Genomic DNA, 22,585 nt, shown 5'->3' on the forward strand with positions numbered 1-22,585 from the left:
GCCACGGTCCACCAGGTTGTGTCCCTCCACGTGCGACAGGCAGCTCCGTAAAGCGTTAGGCCTAAAGCGTCGCTACCCTGACAACAACCGGCATCCAAAAAACAACACCCGGAATGGGCGCAACACAGGCAGCCGCGAGGAGATGTCAGCTCTGTTAGGTGGTCCTATCCCGCTCGGTGCACACAGCATCCGAGTTGACGGCGCCCACCGTCGCAGACGGTGTCGGAGCGCTCGGTGCCAGGCCGAAATTCCAGTCAGCCCGTAGTGGCACCCGTGGCCCGCGGCCACCCGGCTCCCAGAGCCGCGACTTCATCAGTCAAAGAGATAGAAGAAGCTATTTACATAAGAAATTCGGACCACCCACGAGGCTTTCGTACTCACTCACTTCAGGTTTGCCAATGCTCCGCAGGCCCTAAGCCTCGCTCTCCCAGGATGCAGACGACGTGGCTCTCGTACCGACGAATGTCATTAAAAAAAGCACTTGCGAAAAGGCTTAGCATGTTGACATATTCAAACACACTACAGCCACCGTCGCCTCGCTCAAGAAAGCACGCCGCCAACGCTAGCGATAAAAATCCACGCTAGCCCTACGGTTCTGTTCAAACAAAGGTCTTGAATGAAGCAGAACTGCTAAAACTATCGTCCGATGCCCCAAGAGGTCCACGTTGGGCATCCAGATGGGTGGTCTCTCACCCGTACTCTTGGACCAAAGGAACTACCACACAGTAGTGCAAACAATCACAAGGGCATTTATTGCACCTTTCATAGATCAATGGCTGTTAGCCGAGTTGCTATCCACAAAACATGCCGATGGGCGCGTATCAAATCTAGGAAGTCCGACTCACCGCGACCGGATAGCGAGCGAATATGTTCACCCCATGCTGGAACCCAACGGCTGGTCGTTCGCGCGTGCGGTCACGCGAACGGTGGCGCGTTCGAAGGATGCCACGCGAGACGGTCTCGCAGAAGCATGGATCGGTGCATGCGCGTGACGTCCGCGTCGTATGCCGACCGCAGCCCAAGAGAGCAAGCGCCTCGTCTTTCGGCGCCCAAGTAACCCCGCCTGTCGGCGGCGTTAGCAGCGCAACACTCGCGCCATCTGTCGTACTGCGCCTCAACCACTCCGACCGCCGCGGGCGCCAGGCCACGCCGCGAAGCCGGATTACAGGAGATGTGCTGTGCGGGAAAAACGTATCAGGGGACGCGCGAGAGTCGCGCGTCGCCACAATCTTTGTAAATATACCTTGTAAATAGTCTCCAGTTCTTAATCCTTCGTTCGGCTAACAATATATTCTCTTGAAAACATATTGTTTTGTTCAAGAGGATGCAAATTCACTTGCATATATTGAGGATTGAATGGAAGAACTTCTTGTATTTTGCTGGCTAAATTGCTGGGCACTACCGACAGTGTGCATTCAAGTTGGATTGCCCACGACATTTGTATTTCACTTCATCAGGATAGTGAAAATGCACTGGGGAAAGCAAAACACGAACGAAAAAAAAATTAAGCACTTATTGCAGCACTTGATTTTAAGGCTGATCTGAAAGCTTCTATAATCTTTTCAGCTGATGGCAGGGTAAAATGCAATACTAAAACTAATTTTTTCCCCTGAAATAATTTTTGTAGACTACCATATTTACTCAAATCTAACTCGCACTTTCTTTCTGATAGAACAACTCCAAAAATTGCGTGCATGTTAGAATCGAGTATGACCCTAAATCTGCGTTACCATATCGTCATTGGCATTTCAAAATGGCTGCCTCGTGGGCACTTCAAGGCTGGCTTCCGTAGCTTCCTCCATGTGCTATAGTATGTGTGCTTAGGCAGTGCCTCCTCTAACTAGATGCTTGCGACGTGGGCCAAAAACTGCCTGCCCTTCCCTTTCCCTTTCACACCTGTGCACTTGGTGTAGTTACTGGAGCCGCCTCGTGGAGGACGCTTGCAACACACCAGAAGCTGCGCCGCCACCGCCACGCCACACAGCATCGGTAAAACTCGAACAAACGATGACCGCCTCTTGTGATCTATACATAAGTACACAAAAGTCAGAGCATTTACTCATTCACTCGGCTTACCACCGTACGTTTTGCTGAGTAATGCGCCATTGCAGGATGCCACAATGCTTGTCTAGTCGGAGAAAAACAGACTCGGGTGTGTCTTTCCACACAATTAAAACAGCTGTCAATGTATCTGATCCTCCCTTGCGTGGATGGGTTCTCAGTAACTCATTTGTAACTCAGTTTCAAGTGACCTTGTGTGTCGCTACAGTACTCTCAGGAGTGCTGGCCACCATGGGTTTGGTTTTACCTGCACCACTGCGTTAGATGTCACTGTGCATAATCTGCTGAGCTGGTCCTACGAAATGCACACAGTGCTGCTCAACAAAAACACATAGTTGAGAGCCCAAGTTGATGGAGGACAGGTTTATTTGCCTCCCACAGCGCCCAAGACTGGCCAATCTTGGGTGACGTGGGAAGCAGAAGCCCCCGTGCCAAGGATGAATACGACATTGCACACCACTAGCACATAGCTGTGGGAGAAAGGCTTTTTGCAGCCATGCTGTGTGCTCTTGCAATGACCAAAGGGTCTGGTCATTAGAGTGTAGGCCAATCTCTGCCAGCATTTACTGCTAATAAGTGCAGCTTGGTATACCACACATAAGCACTAGGCACTGCTTTTTGGCTTGAAATTTGGAAAGGAGCCACGCAAGGCATGAGTTGAAGTATTGGGTAGTTCCCAAATGGGTACGAAAATGGGTAAGAAAAAGTATGTACGCATTTTGTATGGTCCTGGAGCTCCGTGTACACTCAGCAGTCCTGCATGTGCTGTACATGGCGAGAAGATCGAGAGTATTTCTGTGTTCTAATACTTGCTGTAGACGGCAAAGTAGACGGCTAAGGGGACAGTGGCCATCTGAAATCTTGTTCCAATTTCATGAAGATGTCAAAGTATACGGCTTCGCGAATACAGCATCAAAGTAAAAAACGATGCAGCCTACTTTCCTCTCCAAACAAGATGGCGGCTGAGCAGGATGCTTGGAAAGCCGACAGGAAGGTTGTCTGTGCACAAGAAAACGTAGACATGCTATTCTATGCCCTTAATGCAAGCTACATTGTTGTATTTTTGATAGGTTTGCAGGTGAAAAGACTTAAAATACAGGAATTGTCTGCTTTTCTCAACTTGTTCTTGTTGCCACGAGGTGACATTACGTCACTGAAGCATCATCCGTACATCTTCTAGACGGCTAGAAATGCGTTCCATTACATGGCCTTGAAGCTGTCTCAGCTGTCTTCTTAGTTGTCTATGTAGACTGTCTCTGACGCTGGCCACAATTGGAGCACACGCTATGATTCTTATCAACAGTTTAATGCAAATTGCAAACTTCCCACCGCAGTTTCCAGGGTAGAATGACAGCTAAGTAATAGCCCTGTCCCACTGTAGGTGGAAAGGGAAGATGAGCATGAATGGAATAATTGTGCTATCATATGTGTAAATGCAATGGGTATGATGTCATTTTAGTAGTCACAGCAGTGTTGTGATTTTCAGTGTTGCTCATTGGGAGGCCGATATGTTGGCAACACGCTCAAAAACTTTCAGAATTGGTCGCTATTCCAATGTTTCCACAGCAGCAGGAGGCTTTCACGGTCACATATAAAATCGGATGCTTCCTAACTAGGCAGTCACTTTTGACCACCCTGCTGCGAAGACTGAAGCAGGTACAACAGAAAGGTAAACGAAATTATGGAAACTGACATAACTGATCGAAACATAAGCGCAATGTTTTTTTTTTACGGGCTGCTTTTTGGCATTAACGTAAGTGCTCACAGCATTTAACAGCGATGGTTTCTGAACATGGCACATCGTGCAGTAATAAGAGACAGATACACTCAACCTTGTTATGAAGAAATGGGTTATAATGATGTATACAGTTAAAGCGTCTCAGTTGTGGTTGCGCATGGCTGTAAGCACGACTGAGCACATGTGCAGCCATACACCCTGCTTTAGAGGTGATCTGCCACTTGTGCAAAGAGTGAGTGTGCTGAGATGGCGTGGCACCATGTGAGCTGTCTTACCGCACATTTAGTATTGGAGGTTGCATAATCTGTAGTTTTGGTGACCTGTTGGAGCGAGAGGCAGAGGAAGCATTCACTCCCTGCTGTCGGCACTTTTCCTGATAGCCTCATCCCAGTGTGGGCGACACTATCAGCCGCGGGGGCGGAGTGCACGTGAAACTGTGGCTGGCTTCGCTTAATTCGTACCACTGATTTGAAGACATTGTTGACATACATGGCATGAAACTGTATCATTTATCGCCGACTTCTAAATTTATCAAAATAAATTGTTTTCTCATCCAAATTTGCTTTATTCGATTGCCTGATAGTTCAGACAATTCTGCAGCCCCTTTTCATGTAAGAAACATCGATCGGTGACTGTACTTATTTGCATAAGAGGTTGCAGTTCACTACAGCAAAATTCTGATATAACGAAGCAAATTGCCGATTTTACAGACTCCGTTATATTGAAGTTTATCTGTATTCCGTTCCAGTGTATTGGCAAACAGGTCCCACACGTCTGCTAGCCACCGGGTTAGTATACTTTGTTAGCTGCTTCGTGCACTGTGACAACGCCGTTCTGCACCTGCGATATTCGTTTAATATGCGGTATTCTCAGAGTCTAGCCAGCTTTTGGTTGTCCATGTTCAACAGCAGTGCCTTGATGCGTTGTGCCTGCACTCGAAGAAGAGCGCATTGGGTTGGCCAAGCTAATGGTGCAGTATAGTCTGGCTTAATGTAAACGTGATTTGCACATGGCGCAGTTACGCTACATCAGTGGAAATTGGATGTTCTGCAGTCTAGTTTCTGCCGTCTGCAGTCTAGGATGTTCTGCACGCTAGTTTGGCTGACCAGTGGCATGCTGTTGAGGTTCACTGAAGCAAGCGTGTTGCATTTGCGCCTTCGACAAACGAAGAAGCACTCGCTCACCATGCATTTGTCCACTAGTGCTGCAGCAGCAACTGATTGGTATGTTGCTGCAGGTCACATTTAAAGCGGAGGGTAAATCCAACTTCACTGGCCGCTGCCTGACACATTGGAAGAGCCGGACTCGTCGACCGATCAGACAACTACCGCCATCTGTAGTATAGGATGATAAGTAGCTGAAGCTTGGCACGGCGTGGCTAGAGGGGCTCGGTGCTAAGTGTGCATAAACTCTTGGCCAGACAGGCCGGACTGCGACCGTGATAAAACTTCACCCATTTCCCTCTGGCAGCATTGCATTCTTGCACGGCTTGCTGCCACATCTACACCATGGCTGCTGTGTCGCGTTCTCCTTTGTGACAAATGGAGCATGCAGTTCCTGCTCATTTCTGGCTATGATAGAGTGTGTAAGCGCAACTGAATGAGGACGTAGAAAGAAACACAGAGACAGCGCTAAGTTTCAACTATAAATTTTATTTTCGCACGCATAGATAAATACCGTATTTACACGATTGTAAGTCGACTCAAATGTAAGTTGACCCCCCCCATATCGCCTGTGGCAGGGAAAAAAAAAGAAGGGAATACCCGCGGGCGCATTTCGTCGAAGAAGGTGAAACTTTATTAAAGAATGGTCCAGCAGGTTTTGTTGTGGTGGCCTCAGGTGGCGGCTCGAAGTCCTTGGACTCGGGCGGCATCTTTAGCTTGCCGGACGGCCCAGAACTGGTCTGCCAAATCAGAACTTTTGAGAGCTGCCTCCCAACGACGATGACACCAATGGAGAAGGTCCCAGGTGACTCCCACAGCCAGGGCGTTGTTGGGAAGAAGCGAGCTCGAGGCTTCCTGTACTCTGGCAACAGCCACGATTATGGATGCATCGTGAACGGAGGTGGTTTCAGTACCGTTGTTGCCGGCACGTTCCCAGAGCATGTGTCGCAGCATTGCTCTCTGTCCGCAAGCTTTACACTCATCTGTTAGATATAAACCCGGGTAGCCGTGATGTAAGACAGCGGGGCTAGAGTAGGTGTGTCTCTGGAGGAACTGTAAAGTTACGGCCTCTTTTCTTTTTAAGTTATCATGCGGTGGCGGGAATGTGCGTCTTTAGAGTCTGTAGCGTTGGGTGAGATCTCTGAACGTGGTTAGGCGATCGTCCCATGCCCACTGTGATTCTTAATGCTGCATTTCTGTCGTAGTGTCCCGATCCGGCAGATCCGACGCCCTTCTCTCGGGGGCGGCAGCGGCGGCCACATAATGTGCGGCGGCTCGGCGTGTAAGAGCTCGAGCCGTGGCGTGGGCCGCCTCGTTGCCCGCGAGCGGGACATCAGTATCTGCGGGGGTCCAGAGGAGGAAGACCTTAGAATTTTGGGGTTGCGAGGGCAATGACGAGTTGCCGTCGTTGCAAATTTGGAGTATGCGGGCCGCTTCCTGATCATGATCGCAGCGTTCGCAGTGGCTGATCACGATTGCAACGTTCGGCACTGCGGCGAGTGCTAGGGCTATCGCGGCTTCTTCGGCTGCCTCATTGTGTCCCATGGTCACCATGGCGCTCGCGAGGCACTTACCCATGCGGTCTACAACCGCGATCGTATGTGCACTTCTCCCTCCTCCGTACCACGCACCGTCTATGTACACTGCCTTGCCAAACTGCTTCAGAAGTTTGGCTCTTGCCAAACTTCTGAAGGTTGCTTGCTCGTTTGTTGTGTCTCCCGGTGTGGTGTGTCGGGTGCATGTTCTTGAAAAATGGCGGGATGATCAGGCGGTCGTGGAGCGAGGCCGGAACCACCGCCTTTTTTCCATGCTGAGTGTGGTACGTGATGCCGAGCAATTCGAGGATGCATCAACCTGTCTTTTTCTTCGATAATCGTTCGTATTGCGCTACCTTGTGTGCCTCGATTAACTCATCAAGTGAGTTGTGAAGTCCAAGCTCTAGAAACTTGTCAGTGCTCACGTTGAGTGGAACGCTGACCGCCCTCTTCAAAGCCTTTCGTATCATGCATTCGACCTTGTTTTTTTCACACACTATCCACTTCAGGTAGGGGGCAAAATACGTTATGTGGCTTATTGCATACGCCTGCACTAGACGGATCGTGCAGTCTTCACGCATAACATTGTGTCTATTCGTGATGTGACGCAAGAGTCAGATCGTGTCATCTACCGAACGACGAAGTCTTCGCACCATCTCTCCGTTATGGCCATTTGCCTGCAGGTGTAACCCAGGATTCTAATTTTGTCTACGTGTGGTACGGGAGTACCATCTGCCAATACAATATGTATGTTGGAGTATTCCTTTTCTTCGTCACGCAGGGTTTTATGACCTCTCCTTGTCGGTTTGTAGATTAATAGTTCGGACTTGGTAGCCGAGCACTCGAGGCTCGTTCCACGCAAGTAATTCTGGACCGCATCTATTCCTGCCTGTAGCGTTTGCTCGACGTGTTCGTCACGTCCTTCCCCGGGTACCCAGAGGTTGATGTCATCCGCGTAGAGACTGTGATGCAATCCTTCTACTTCTGTTAATTTCTTGGGTAGACTGAGTAGAACTAAATTAAAGAGTAATGGTGATATGACAGATCCTTGTGGTATGCCGGACGAGCCTGTCTCAAATTCCGGCAATTCCTCGTCGCCGACGACAACGCGTGCGCTCCTGCCCATGAGGAAATCTCCAACATAATTATAGGTTCTTTGGCGTAGTCTTAATGTTCTGTTTTTAAGATTGCTTCGTGTTTAACGTTGTCAAAGGCCTTTTTAATATCTAGGCAGAGAATTGCCTTAGTGTAGCTAGTATTGTCGTCTACAATCTGGTGTTTAAGCTGAAGCAATACATCCTGTGCAGAGAGATTGCGGCAGAATCCTAGCATGGTGGTGCGGGAATGCGTCACGGTCTTCAAGAAAGTCGGTCATGCGGGTGAGAAATGCATGTTGCATGACTTCGCCGACTCAAGACGTAAGCGAAATCGGTCTTAGATTATCCAGGGTGTCTACCAACCGGGAGAACTGGGAAAACCGGGAATTCTCAGGTATTTTGAGTAGTCTGGAAAAAGTCAGGGAAAACTCAGGGAATTAGGGCCTCTATCAGGAAAAATTAGCGGCAATTTTATTGAAAGGTTTGAAAGTCGCGGTAATGCTCGCTCGAGTAACAGACAGGAATCGTAATGAATCGTCTTTGACGCCCGGTCGTCGGCTGGAGGAGTTGCCAGTGTGCAGTCAACGACCAACTTTACGGATTCCCGATAATTTGGACGGCTTCGCGGCACCGCCACGTACCCCAGAGTCAACGTATCAGAACATGTGAAATTTCGGAAGCACGAACCCTTTGCCGTCCGATTTTCCGCACTTTTTGCCGTGACCGCAGGTCCGAAACGGCAATAATCAAAGGCACCACCGCTGCCGTTTTGATTACTTCGCCACCTCGAACCGGCATTCTTGCACGCAGATCCGCTGGCTGTCGTTACCACCACTGCGGCAACGCTAGGCCTAGCTGCTTCGACGTTCGCTATGAAGCTTCTTGCCGTTGGGTGCAGAGTTTTTTATTGAAAGAATTAGCTGCTGTCAGCAATGGCACGGACTCCGCCTTTGGGGCCCTCGCGATTGGCTTAGAAACTTAGAAAACACGGTGCATTGCATAATGCCGGTTCCCTCTGTACAGATATGTTACATTGGTGAAGCATACGGAAAAGTGTTGCAGTGAAGCATAGCAAGCGTGGGAAGGGGCTATTGCCACGGAAAACAGTGTGTATTCCTTAATTATACACACGTGCACCCGGTATTTCCTGTCACAGTACGAGCGCCGATATGCCTAATATTTGTACCGACAGGCCTTCAGAGCGTTTTCGAATGTGCCTGTGGCGGTTTGAGCCCCTGAGGGCAGTAAATGACACGCATTAATTTTTTTTCCAACTGGCCGATTTTTAGAACGTTTTCGCAACCCCTAGGGAGTTTTAAAAATTACCCGTGGACTGTGCAACTGACCAAGATGCTTCAAATGGTCCTCGGGGCGGACGAGTGGCAGAAGGAGGACAAGAACAGAAATGATGTACACATTGAGGAATAAACGGGAAAGGAAGCTTGCTGCCGCCGTTTTAAAAAAGCTTGAGCTCAAAAAACAAAGTTTTGGCTGATGCCAAGATGCACGTGTCCCGTATCCAAACCAAAATGAACTCTTTAAAGCAGTGAAACACAACACTCAGGCGTTGTACGCGGGCTGAGAGTATGTCAGGACAGTTGAGGTTGACTTACGAGCAGTTGATAAAAATAGCTCATATTCGAATATATTTGCTTCTATGTGCATCTCCTTTTTATTCGTATTTGTGAATGTCCGACTTCATCTGCAATTTTTTTCGAAGACACTTTATTTGCTGTGCATTTTACTAACCCCTGCCTTCTATTCTCTTTTTGAATAACATTAACACTACTGCTTAGTATTCAAATTGGATTAAGTTGCTTTTTTATTTTTTTCATATGCTTACTCAAGAGTGACAGCATCGGCGATATGGTTTCAGCCCGTCTTGACATAAAACATAGTTCTGCATCACTCAGGGAAATGTGCAAAGGCACTCAGGGAAAACCTGGAAAACTCAGGGAATTTGGAAATGTCAACTTGGTAGACACCCTGTTATCGAGCGTAACCTGCTTGCCTGCTTTAGGAACCATGATAACAGGGGCCCGTTTCCATGCTTCGGGAAGGGAGCCACCTCGCCAGCAATCGTTGACGTAGGCCGCGATTTTGGAGATTGATTTGTCGTCTAGGTTACGGAGAGTCGTGTTGGTAACCCTGTCCGGGCCAGGTGCCGATCAGGTGTTTAGTTCGTATAATAATAATAACAACTTTATTTTCATCTACTTGATGGAGGAGGCTGCAAGTAAAAGCTGCTCCAGTAGAGGCAGCTCGACGAGGCCCGAAGCCCCCTTACAACAGGACTACCCAAATTTCTGCTTCGCTAAATTTTGTGTCCAGTTTCTCGTTTGTGACACCATTGTATTCGGTGTGCTGGATGTAACGGGCACATATTGTGTCAAGAAAGTTGTAGCCGTTATAATCTCTTAATAGACTAGGAGTCTAGTAGCCTTGAGGGGCCCGAGTCTCCTCCGGATCTAATAGGTGTCGAAAGAGGCCTATTAGATCCTCACCAAAATCTTCCAGCCTAATCTCTGTTCCTTCTACCTGGACGACTTCCATTTGATCCCGGGAAAGGCCTGGCCTGTTGCCATTGGAGACTGGGAGCTCCAATGAGGTCCGGCGACTTGTTAGGCTTGGCACACCCCACCGCAGTGGCAGCCACGCTATGGTGGTGTACGTGGAGGTGCTAGGCTTAGCTTGCCCCGCCTGCATGGCGGGACAAAAGGCACTGATAATAGGCCAGAAAATGGGCCCACCTGGCAAAACTTGATGTCGGGGGAGTCCGTGAAGCTTCCGCCGATCACTGGTAAGAAGAATTTCCACGAAAAATTTGATAATCCGCCAAAAACATAGGAAAGTAGCGGAGCCAAGACGAAGCACGTCTGCACTCCATGGTCTCCGCATTCCATAACAAAAATTTATTTGTAGCTGGCATGGTCACTGGACTACTCATCTTCACCTGTGCCATTGTCCTCACTAATGCTGCCATTGTCATTGCTGCTACGGTCCCACAGCTCATAGTTGTCTAGCAGAATTCGCATTTGCATACATAAGTGCATTTGCATACACACATAAGTCCATGCCGAAAGCACTCAACCACACACAGCCATCAGGGAGGCTCTTTTGACATGTCCGATTGGCATAAGTTCGTGGTCTTCTGCCGCCAGCCACTCGTACTGACGGACTAGCAGGTCCTTAAACGGTGACGAGCCAGGCTTGTCTCATGACCATGTCGTATGTCACTGGCAGAGACCGATCATGCATTTCAGCGACGTACGCCGCAAGCTTGGCCTCCAGCTCCGGAAAGTTTGACTTCGGCCCGCGGAAACCTCTTCACTTGCTGTCGCAGGTAAAAATTTTGCTTCGCTGCAGTCGCCACTCTTGCACCACCCATTAAGAAACATCAAACTTGCGGCCCGTTGCGCAGTTATTTGTTTCTTCAGCGTATGTTTCTGCGCCGTCCTTCCCACTGCAGCTAGTCGAGCATCCTCTTCGGTTGCCGTTGACTTAATGACGGATGCGAGCCCTCCGTTGTTGGATGGGAGCCCGCTGTTGTGAACGAGTGCCAAATGTTTAGTGGACTCGGAGCACTCATGACGACTGAGGAAGCACGGAAGTAGCACGTGGCCGGCAGTCAAATCGAACGCATGAAATTACAGAACTACACGAAAAGAGAAACACGTGAGCGGTGTCTGCTCCTCCATGAACTATTGATACTCCCCGCAAGCACTGCTGTTCTGAGGATGACGCCGCAAGTGGAACAGTGGCACTTCCATGAACTATCGACACCCGCCCCCATGAGTGTTGTGTGCGCTGTAAAACTCTAAAAAATGTTGAATAACCCTTCCAAAAAGTGAAAAAATGCACGGGAGGGCGGAAAGCTACGGGTAGGGCCGTAGAGCAAACATAAAATTGTAGCTACATTGTAGCTCCCCTAATAATCTCATTGGTCTCGCTTTTCTTTGCAGTGCCATGTAGTTTTGATTGTAAGTCGACCCCCCCCCCCACTTCAGATTTTAAAATAAAAAGATAGGTCGACTTACAATCGTGTAAATACAGTATATACCATACGAGCGGAAACAAACGAGATAGCAAAAAAGAACATTTATGGGTCCATATCGATTGAATCGTACATGTCCAAAGCATTTTCAAATAAGGATAGACCGAACAATTGTATCTCTTTTTCAAATAGCGACACTGATGGCTTGCTCACACACCTTTCCTCTAATTTTGCGATTTCATAAGCTAAAAACGCATTGAAGGGAAGCATTTCCACTGCTAGAGCAAAGAAAGTTGCTGTGGTGCAATACATTCGTTGTATTTCACATAATCTCGGAAGAATAGTGGCAAGGTTGGGGGTGGACATGGTTTTCTCTGCCCCTGAGCGTCTAAAGAAGCTATGCAAACAGGTTAATTCAGAGAATAACAAGAGGAACACATGTTCTACTCAATGTCGCAAACAATTTGTAGCCTGCACTCATAACGTTGTCTATGCCATTCCGCTTTCGTGCGGAAGAATATATGTTGGTCACACTGGCAGATTTCATTTCATTTCATTTTATTACCTTAAAGACCCACGAGGGGTATTACATAAGGGGTGGGTACATATATTTTGGTGAGCAAGTGTTAACACAACGAAACATGACTAGTAACATTATTGGCAAAGTTGGATGAGCACGTGATGGCTGCGACAACGTTGGGTAGGTCGTTTCAGTCTGCTGCAGTACGGGAAAAAAAAATGATGTGGCAAAGGTGGTAGTTCAGGCACGAGGTCGGGAAGCTTGAAAAGTATGACGGGTGCAATGAGATATGCAAGCTGGAGGGACGATGTAGGGTGCGCGGCCTAGTGAACTAAAAGAGACTAAAAGAAAAGAACATCAATATAATGTCATTGGGCAACCTTCGGTCATTTGGGCATTCATTGCCGAGATGGTCCCTGCAAACCTATGTTTGAAAGTACTTATATTTTATAGGGCTCATAGCAGGATGACAAGGGAGATTGTGGAGGCTTATGAAATTGTAAAATTAGAAGAAACGTGCATCAACAAGCCATCAGTTTCGCTATCTGAAAAAGAGATATGATTTCTCGGTTGATCGTTGTAACTATGGCAGTGCGTGTTTTGACCACACCTTGTGCGAGTGTACGGTTTATAGACATGCACCACTGAATGTTCTTTCTTTGCTGTCTCATTTGTTTCCACTTGTATGGTATATATTTATCAATGCGTGCGAAAATAAAATCTACAGTTGAAAGTTGGCACTGTTTCTGTGTAACTGTTTCTTTCTACATCCTCGTTCAGCCGTGCTTGCACACTCTATCATGGATTCATACCAACTAGCCCGCCAACAAGTTTTAACACTTCTGGCGCTTTGTCAGAAAGTATTTCGTTTGTCTACTTCGACAGGTCCAGTGGGAAGATGCACGAAATATTTTGAAGATGATGCACTACCGGAAATGATCGCACGAGAATATCGCCCTTGAGTACAACTTACCTTTGAATGTTACCTTTGGTTTTCGTTGCAACATTGTGGCATATAGTACTTATAGTCACCCCGAGAAGGCGTTTGCCAAGCAGATCTTGATGGATAAGTGACTGTGCTATTGAAATGAAGCTTGTGCTGCTTCGTGAACTGCAGTTTACAAGCTTTGTGTGCGTTGGCTGGACCGCGTTGCACTTGCCTGCTATGCCGTGGTGCATGCTTTCGCTCTGAAAGCTGGGACAGGAAAGACCATGTTCGGCCTTCCTCTACTCACTGTTGTGTACTGCACAACCACCACTCAAATTCGAGTACGTATTCGAGTGCCCGACAACCATGCAACGCATTGGCATTCTTGCAACAGCTCAAATCATGAGCGCAGCAAGGAGAACACATGCCGAGAGAGGCGCCCGTAAACTTGCAAATGATGAGCGAGCAATGCACCTGGCTGCCTAGGTGCAACATGGTGCAACTGAGAGATAAACAATTGTGTACGGTTCTTCAATGTTTGCCATATCCGCATCGCTAAAGCTTTGTCGCCAGGTGCACATGTCGTCTACTTAGGTGCTATTTAATAACTGCTAATAACAAAATTAGGCGATTACCAGCACTATGGCTTTTCCAAGAGTACTTTGAGAGTATACGCTAGGCATTTGTAGTCAATTTAGCCCAAGTGAAATTTCGTTGCAGATGGCCTTTAAATTGAAATTGGGTATAAGCACACTTCATTATATTAACGTTCAAAATACACGGTGTTCTATGGACAAGGAGTTATAGAAAGTGAAATACATAGTTATATCGAGCATTTAGTTATATTGAAGTTAGTTATTTTTGAGGCTTAAGTAATTGTATTTGAAATTTTTGTATAAACACTTGCCCTTAAGTTCTCATTTTAATTAATCTAAATTGTATTAGAAGAGGATATAAGGAACATTTTTTTTTAGTTGAATAATAAAGATATAGGGATCTTTCAATGCTCATTGCAATCTGGCAGCATGTGTTGCTGCAAGTAACTATGATGTAACTATGATGATGATGATGAACTATGAAGTAGCCTGGCAGCATGCCAATCTGGCCACGCTGCCAAATCAGTGGGCGTTGCCTCCATGATCAGGCAGCACACGGTGCATGCTGAACATCTTGGAGGCCATGAAGCAACTTCCTCACTCTGGCAACTCCCTTATTCTGTGCTCGCAGCACTTTTCCACTTTTGACACCATGCCATGTGGAAGCCGAGGTGTTTCTACAGCTGACCTACTCTAGGTTTGAGTATTCCAAAAGGTGGCATCTATGCATCGGGAAAGGTGCTGTAGTGCGCATATCCTCTATGATGTGGTTAGCCGAAGAGAATCTACCAGCAGATCGGCAAAATATGCTGTGTCATGGTCAGAGTAGTCAGTTAATCTAGTAGCAAATCAAAAATAGTTTGGTGGAGGCTGTAATGGAAATCTAAGGGGCTGCAAGTTAATGAGAAAATTTCTTGCAGCTTTAGTGTGGCTTGTGGCTTCAGCAACTCTACACTGCTTTTTAACTTAAAATTTGATTAGCCATAAATTTTGTAAAAAGCATGTTGACTACAGTGAAAAAATGAAAAAAAAGATGCAATGAGTCAAAGACAATGTTTCAGTGTACTTTGGCACCCTAGAAGTCTATTCAGCAGCCTTTGTGAGTCCTGAGCCTTTCGGTACTTTGAAATCTGAAATGTCAGGTCACTGTGGGTACTCGGGTACCCCTGCTTTTGTGTGTTGTTCATTGTGCTGGTTCGAGTTTTTGTACAGAGTAACTTCCTTTCTCTTCCTCCCCCTCCCATTAGCCTTTGGTTATGTACGCAAAGTACCGGTTTTAAATAGTTGAAACCTTTTCTTATTTTTTTTTTCACTCCAGAGCTAAAGTGAAACTCAACTACTTTCTTGTTGAACAGAGCGAAATGAGGCAAAGGACAGCAAAAAAGGTGGGACAAAGAATTTGTCTGCATCTACTTTATCTGAATCGGAACGTCAACCAGGATGGGAGAGGTTCAACTCTCTGGCAAAGACTGCATGTGAAACTGTTGTGCATACATTTGATGGAGTGGAAGTGGCAGTGTTATTGTGTAGCAAACGCTAAGAAGGCAGTGCCGTCATGACATGGCAGTTATGCCATGACTGTCTGTTATGACGGGACAATTCTGTCACGTCATGACGAAGTTTCACTCCTATGGGTGACCTCTGTGTTCTAAATGTGCACCACAATGTGGATGAGTGTCAAGGGCAAAGCACTGTGGAGGAGAGCATACAGCAGAGCATGAACCATGCCCAGCACAGCATCTTCTCTCTGGGAAAACATTTCCTGCGCTGTAGAACAATGGCTGAAGGCAGTGAGAGGACGTAGAGGCCATTCAGGTGTGAGTGTGTGCCTAATAGGTACAGTACATAATTTTCTCAGGTACCCATTGTGCCTTTCTGCTAAGGAGCATCCGTCTTCTGAAATTTCAATGGGTAGCCATTGCTAGACCAGATAATACTAGAATGACATTTTGAGGCCTGTTTGTGGTGGAAATAAGCATGCCTTACTGTGGAAGTTTGACATGCAGAGCTTTTACATCAGTCCATGCCATCATCATGATGACAGGGGGAGCAAGGAGCAGATCACGTGCATGATGATGTCCTCCGCCATGTTGCAGGGCTCCTCGGCTCTGAGCTCTGACCAGCGCTGCACACCTGCTGACACCCGGCTCCGACTCAAAATCCTGCCGTGCCTGACCAAGTCGAACCGAGCTGCTTCCATGCTGCCCCTGGCACTAATGGTGGGTTTCGTAGACAACCTGGGTTGCGATCTTGTAATGGTTCGGAAAACAAGCCGTTCCCTTCACCACTTACATCTCTTAGTGGATTTTGCAAGCCAAAGATGAAAGAAGGAAAGGATGCATCCAACGGATGAGAGAGTGAAGCCCCTGAAGTTCGCGTCATCATATTGTGTGCGTTAGTCAGGAGCGATATGAAAATTGCAGAATGTTTCCGCTTGCTGAAAAATATAACTTGAGCATTAGCTAATATTTCACAAGTTTTAATGTATAAACATGCAGTTCCGCTTGTTTATGCATTGCAGATGGCAATGCACATGGCACGTGCAGTACTGTCTTATTGAAAATGAAAATATGGCTCTCTCTCCTACTAGAGCAGAAAGTGTGGCCCGATTGAAGAGATCTCTGTACTGTCCCCTGTCATATAATGCGGCAATCTTATGAGATGAAAAAGGGAAGTGTAGGAGTTCTCTGGGCTGAACTCTTCAGGCTGTTAAATGTCAATTGGCCTGCCATTAATGACGCCAGGAGCACCCTGAGTTTGAGTGCACAGTGCAAATGTAACCTTGGTGCTGGCTATGGCTGCTGGGGTCACAGAAAAGCTGACCCATCCTTTCTGCTGGACAACAACAGTAATCACATGAGCAACTTTGTGAGCAGTGTTGCTAACACAGGACTAAGCCATTCAGATGTATGTGTTGCTGCCGGTGGTGAAGCACCACCGCACGCAAAGGACCACTGACATGTTGTCACTAGAGTCTCTTCCAGTTCACCATGCAGCCAGTGAGAGGTCTGCTTGAAATCTGATGGACAATTCTCCTTCCCTCATCTTTTCAAAGCACATCCATGCCCCCAGCTACTGTCAACACTGGGATAGCAATGTGAAGCAGATGATGAGGTGCAAGTTTTAAGCAAGTGATGACATTAGAAGTGACCGGCACCTCTAGTGGAATAATGGGCTAAAATGTGACCTTAGAGTCTGAAGGTGTAGCAAGCACCAGTGTTTGATAAATGAAGGGCAGAAAAAGGCAGGTGGAGCAGGCCTATTTTCATATCCTGCATTGTTTCCCAATTTCAATATCTTGGCTATTAGTGTAGTTCAGGAATGTTAGCCTTAAGGGGAGATCCTGCATCTAATAACTTTTTTTTTTTGTTTTGAGTAGATCTTGATGAAACTTGCAGAGTTTATGCATTTCCATGGGCTTGCATAGTAAATCATCACCATTGTCATCAGCCTATTTTATGTCCACTGCAGGAGGAAGGCCTCTCCCTGCGATCTCCAACTATCCCTGTCCTGCGCTAACCAATTCCATTCAGCATGCAAATTTCCTAATTTCATCGCCCCACCTAGTCTTCTGCCGACCTTGACTGCACTTCCCTTCTCTTGGCACCTATTCTGTAACCCTTATGGTCCAACGGTTAAAATGTAGCTGTGCAGGCATTACATGGCCTGCACAGCTACATTTTTTTCTCTTAATGTCAATTAGAATATCGGCTATTCCCACTTGCTCTCTGATCCACACCGCTCTCTTCGCGTCTCCCAGCGTTGCGCCTAACATTTTTCGTTCCATCGCTCTTTGCATGGCCCTTAACTTGTTTTGTAGCTTCTTTGTCAGTCTCCAAGCTTTGGCCCCTTATATTAGCAGTGATAGAATCCATTGACTGTACACCCTTCTTTTCAGTGATAGTGGTAAGCTTCCAGTTAGAATTTGGCAATGTCTGCCATATGCACATCAGCCCATTTTTTTTTTTCTTCTGTAAATTTTCTTCTTTCTGAGAAAGAAATATTGTACGTAACTTTCTACGACTAAAAAAATATGTATAGCTTGCTTAGAGGTGGGCTATTCACTAAACTATATGTGGTGTAATATATATCGACATATAAAAATGATCTTGACTAATTGGAGCATGCAGTAGTACAAGAATGAATTTTTTAGGCTGATTTGAACCAAAGTTACAGCATGTCAAACTTTTAAAAATATGGACCCATTATAACACCCGGGACAAATGATTACTTTGCAAAGGTTTCCATCATAATGTTTGTCTGTATTTTTACCCAGTGCAATTTCTATTTGTCTATTTTTCCAACAAAAACAAATTGAAAAACAAGGAAAAACATTCCACATCCTGTTTAACATGACTATAGGAGAGGCTAAATCAATCAAGGATGATACAGGGATCCAATCAAGCAAGAAGAAATGCTCTGCACCAATCTGGAGCAATGGGACGCTTAAAGATATTTAGGTCAGTTTTGGCTCCAAAGAGCAGGGCTCGCCTTAAGCAAGCAAATGTAAACTAACTTGAGAAGTTCTCATATTTCCTTTTGTTCAAAACAGCGACATGTATTAGGATCATGAGAAAACTGAAGACCAATTCTTGGATTAATTTCCGGGTTGAATCTAGGTCACATTGGCCAGTCACTGTTCTGTACATCATTACTTGCACCATGTAAATGAAAAGATCAGCAACTTATTAGGATGTATGCAACTATTACATGTTGCTAATGGTAGTTGCTCTGTGCACCTTCCTCCCCTGTGGCCATTTTGTCGATGACAATGCCATGGCGTTGTTGCTGTGTGCAGCTCAGGAAGCACATCCTCCGTGCCATGCAAAAGCTTCAGGACTAGTAGAAGAAAATTGCAGGACTATGGTCCCGCATTGAGAAATTTGTGTCTCTCTGTTTATGTGTTGAGCATAGTTCCATACCATAGTGAAGCACAATCGCGGGCGACGCAGACGTGAAGCGGCTGGCGCCATCTTGTGGTGTGCTACGTCAACTCGCGATGCTCTCCGTGGCTTTCGCAATCGGCGGGTGCGCGGGATGTGCTGCATAGTGATCGTGGCAGATACGAACTTGTGTAGGCAAACATCATCCCGTCTCGGCATCATTCATTTCTGGGGAACCTAGCAATTCAGATATCAGGATTATTCTGTATGGAAAAGGCTGTCCAGAAGGCAAATATTTATCCTTATGTCGGATATGCAGTGAAGAAAATATTGTAATATATGTTTTCTTTTTCTCATAGCCCTAATGCATAAGCTGAAACTCTCAAGTTGACTCATTATTATAATCAATATATCGTTATAGAGGGTATCGTTATATGTAGACTGCATTGTATTTCCTTGTATTGTGGTGCAGTGAACATTATTGAAACTTGCCATGTTCAATCTTTCGCTTACTTAGAATACAATGTTGTCCATTTTTATTAATACAAGAAATGACAGGGTGTCTACCAACCGGAAATTCTTGGGGATATTGAATAGTCTAGAAAACTCAGGGAAAACTTGGGAATTTGTGCTTCAATCAGGGAAATTGGCTAATGAAAGTCGCTCTACTGCTGGCCCGGGTAAAAGAGAGGAATTGTAACTAATTTTCTTTGACGTCATGTCGTCAGCGGGAGGACTTGCCAGTGTACAGTCAATGAGTGATTTTTCGGACACCGATTTTAGGGAAATACCCGATAATGTGGACGGCTTCGCGGCACTGCCACGGGCCCCATAAAGTCAATGTATAAGAACGTCCGTAATTTCACACGCAAGAACCCTTTGCTGTCCAATCTTCTGGACTTTTTGCCGTGACCGCAGGTCCGAAATGGCATCAATCAAAGCCAACACCGCCGTTTTGATTATCTCGCCGCCTCGAACCACTGCTCTCGTATGCAGATCCACTAGCAGCCGTAGCTACCGCCGCGGCAACACGAGGCTTAGCTGCTTCGATGTTCACTATTAAGGTTCTTGCCGTTCGGTGCAATGTTTTTCATTGAAAGAATTCGTCACTGTCAGCAATGGCACCGGCTCCTCTTCTGTAATCCTCACGATTGGCTTCGAAGCTTAGAAAGCATGCGCGTTGCATAATGCCGGTCCCCAAATGGCAGCTTCGTCTAAGGACAGTAATGTTACGCGGCGAAGCGTAGGTGAAGTATTGCGGTGAAGCTCAACAAGCATGGGAAGGGGCAATTGTCACGGGGCACAGTGCGTATTCCATAATTATACACGCATGCACCCACTGTCTCCTGTGACAGTACGAGCACCTATATGCCTAATAGGTGTACTGGCAGCTCTTCAGAGCTTTTTCGGAGGTGCCTGTGACGATTTGAGCCCTTAAGGGCAGTAAAAGACATGCATCCATTTTTTTTTGGGCTGCCCGACTTGATTTTTCGGACGTTTTTGTGGCCCCTAGGGAGTGTGAAAAATCACATGTTGACTGTACAACTGACCAAGAGGATGCTTCAAATAGTCCGTCGGGTGAACGCACGGCACAATGACAAGAACAGAAATGACTGTCGCATTGAGGAATGATCGGGAAAGAACTGTGCCGCCTCTTCCTTGAAGGAGCTTCAGCTTAAAAATTAAAGTGTTGGCTGACCCAAAGGTTCAGGTGACCCCCATCCAACCAATATAGACTCTTGAAAGCGGTGAAACACAAAGAAGAGGCATTGTACGTGGGCTGAGAGTATGTGAGGACAGTTGACATTGACTTTCCAGCTGCTGAGAAAATCTCACTTGTGACAAAGTTCGGGTCTAATACCAATGGTCTAGCTATCACTTAATAGAAATAGCTCATTTTTGAAAATATTTGCTTCTGTATGCATCTCTTTTTGTTCGTATTTGAAGATGTTCGACTCGATTTGCAATTGCCTTTACTAGTTTTCTTTTTCGAAGATATCTTATTTGCTGTGCATTTTACTATCCCCTCACTTCAGTTTTCTGTTTTGAATAAAATAAACACTACTCCTTGCTATTCAAACTGGATTAAGTTTTTTTTAAATTTTTTTAAAATGCTTACTTGAGAGAGTGACAGCATCAGGCCAACCTGTCTTGACATAAAATAAAGTTCTCTGTCACTCAGGGAAAAACTGAAAAACTTGGGGAACTTGAAAATGTCAACTTGACAGACACCCTGAATTAGCTCAAGATCTACATGCAATGAAGTAGTGAAGGCTACGAAGCGTGCCAAGGCGCCGCAGCATGCTTTGTGTGCACTGCGTAGTAGTAGCATGCAAAAGAACATAGCTCCCTGCTTCGGTGTCCATTATATGGCGGATACATAGGTTCTGTATCATCAAGCAGTACATAAGTGTTTGTATAGTTTTTAATGTCTTAAATAACGGCTTGTATGGATGCCTTGTCTGTGGAAGAGTGACAGTGACATGATACCCGCCATCAATATAGTCTCCCAAGGACCTTGCTGATCGCCGACTATGTTAATATACCTGTGGTAAAACATTTCTGATTGAGCAGTGAAAGTCTTCACGAAAAAGGGTACGACTATTTAATGACTTGCACTTAGCTACACAAAAACACAGTCATATACACTGATTCCTTAAGTACACTGAAGGCTCTACATCTGAAATCTGAATGCAAACCCCTGCTAGGGGATATACTAAACATGGTCACGCTTAACAAATACGGGAGATCAATTCGTTCATGCTGGGTACCAAGTCATGTTGGGATATCGGGTAATGAAGCAGCTGATAGATGTGCATCGATGGCAGTGTACAAAGACATAATAAGCACAAGACTTCCATATAAAGATAGTATCCGTGCCATTAGGCAGGCCTTAACGTCAAAGTGGCAACACGAATGGGGCCATTGTGCAGACAACAAGCTACATCTTGCTAAACCCGTACTTGGTGAGTGGAAGTCGTGTAACCACCAGGAGCGGTTCTTTGAAGTAGTTCTATGCCGACTACGCATTGGGCACACACACCTCACACACAATTATTTACTTACAAAAGAAGATGTACCAACGTGCAAAAAAATGCCGAGAACCACTAACAGTCATGCATATATTACTCTCATGCACACATATTGAAATACAAAGACGAAACCTTTTGCACAACCTATATCAACTGCACATGCCTATACATCCTGCTTTAATTTTAGGAGATGATTTGATAGTCCCATTGCCTGGCGTGCGTAAATTCCTAGACAACACTGGCTTTTTACACAAAATATAGATTAACACAGCCTTTCTCCTATTAAATAGTATTATAAAACACCCTGTGTTTGGCATAGCCTTAGCCGCGTTTGCGCCACTAAACCACAGTTAACTGACTATTAACATTAAAAAAAAGTCTATTCACAAACCTTTTTGTCGTAACTCGGGGTACTGAAGAGAACAATGAAAAACTGTCTGGCTAGGGAGGAGCATAGTGAAATAAAACAAACATGCACCATGTAAAAAAAATATAATAAAGCGATGAAAACTTGACATTTCGGGGGTTGTACAGGTCCCTGAAATGTCAAGTTTGTCGTATTATTATATTTTTTGCATTTGTTGCCAAGTGTTTGTTTCATTTTCCAATGTGGGGTACTGGATTGGGGTTGCACTGTAGTTGTCATGATGCATTTGCTTTGATGCCAATTGTCTAAAAAAAGAGAAAAGCATGTTCATCTCTTTGCTCCTTCTCTTCACTCACTTTCTTTCCAGCTTGTGCTTCAATGCAGTAGCCTAGTACAGAGCCAATGGAATGGCAATTGTATATCCTGTTGATTTTAACACATCCAGGCTCGTGGAACCTTCGCGCAGCAACCAACCAGAAAATTGTGTGCCTAGAAACAAAAATAAACAAATGCAGTCGATAACCGATAATTTGTACTCAACGGGGACCACCGAAACATCCAAATAATCAGGGGTCGGAAATACTGGATATGCCCAAAAAATAATTGACCTTATTCCACAAGTGGCCAAAAAGGGTGTGCCATATTCTACGATTGTCGCTTTTGGAGATACC

At 45.8% G+C, this 22,585-nt stretch overlaps 1 protein-coding gene across 2 annotated transcripts in view; it reads left to right on the forward strand.

Moving 5' to 3' along the window:
* The window catches only part of LOC142573224 (proteasome adapter and scaffold protein ECM29-like), a 233,850-nt gene that overhangs the window by 109,229 nt on the left and 102,036 nt on the right, over window positions 1-22,585 (forward strand). For both annotated transcript variants that reach the window (XM_075682818.1, XM_075682819.1), the window contains one exon: window positions 15,729-15,851. In XM_075682818.1, the coding sequence (XP_075538933.1) occupies window positions 15,729-15,851 (123 nt within the window). The remainder of the gene's footprint in view (window positions 1-15,728; window positions 15,852-22,585) is intronic.

This window comes from Dermacentor variabilis, chromosome 2, assembly GCF_050947875.1.
Source record: "Dermacentor variabilis isolate Ectoservices chromosome 2, ASM5094787v1, whole genome shotgun sequence".
NCBI classification, from domain to species: Eukaryota; Metazoa; Arthropoda; class Arachnida; order Ixodida; family Ixodidae; genus Dermacentor; species Dermacentor variabilis.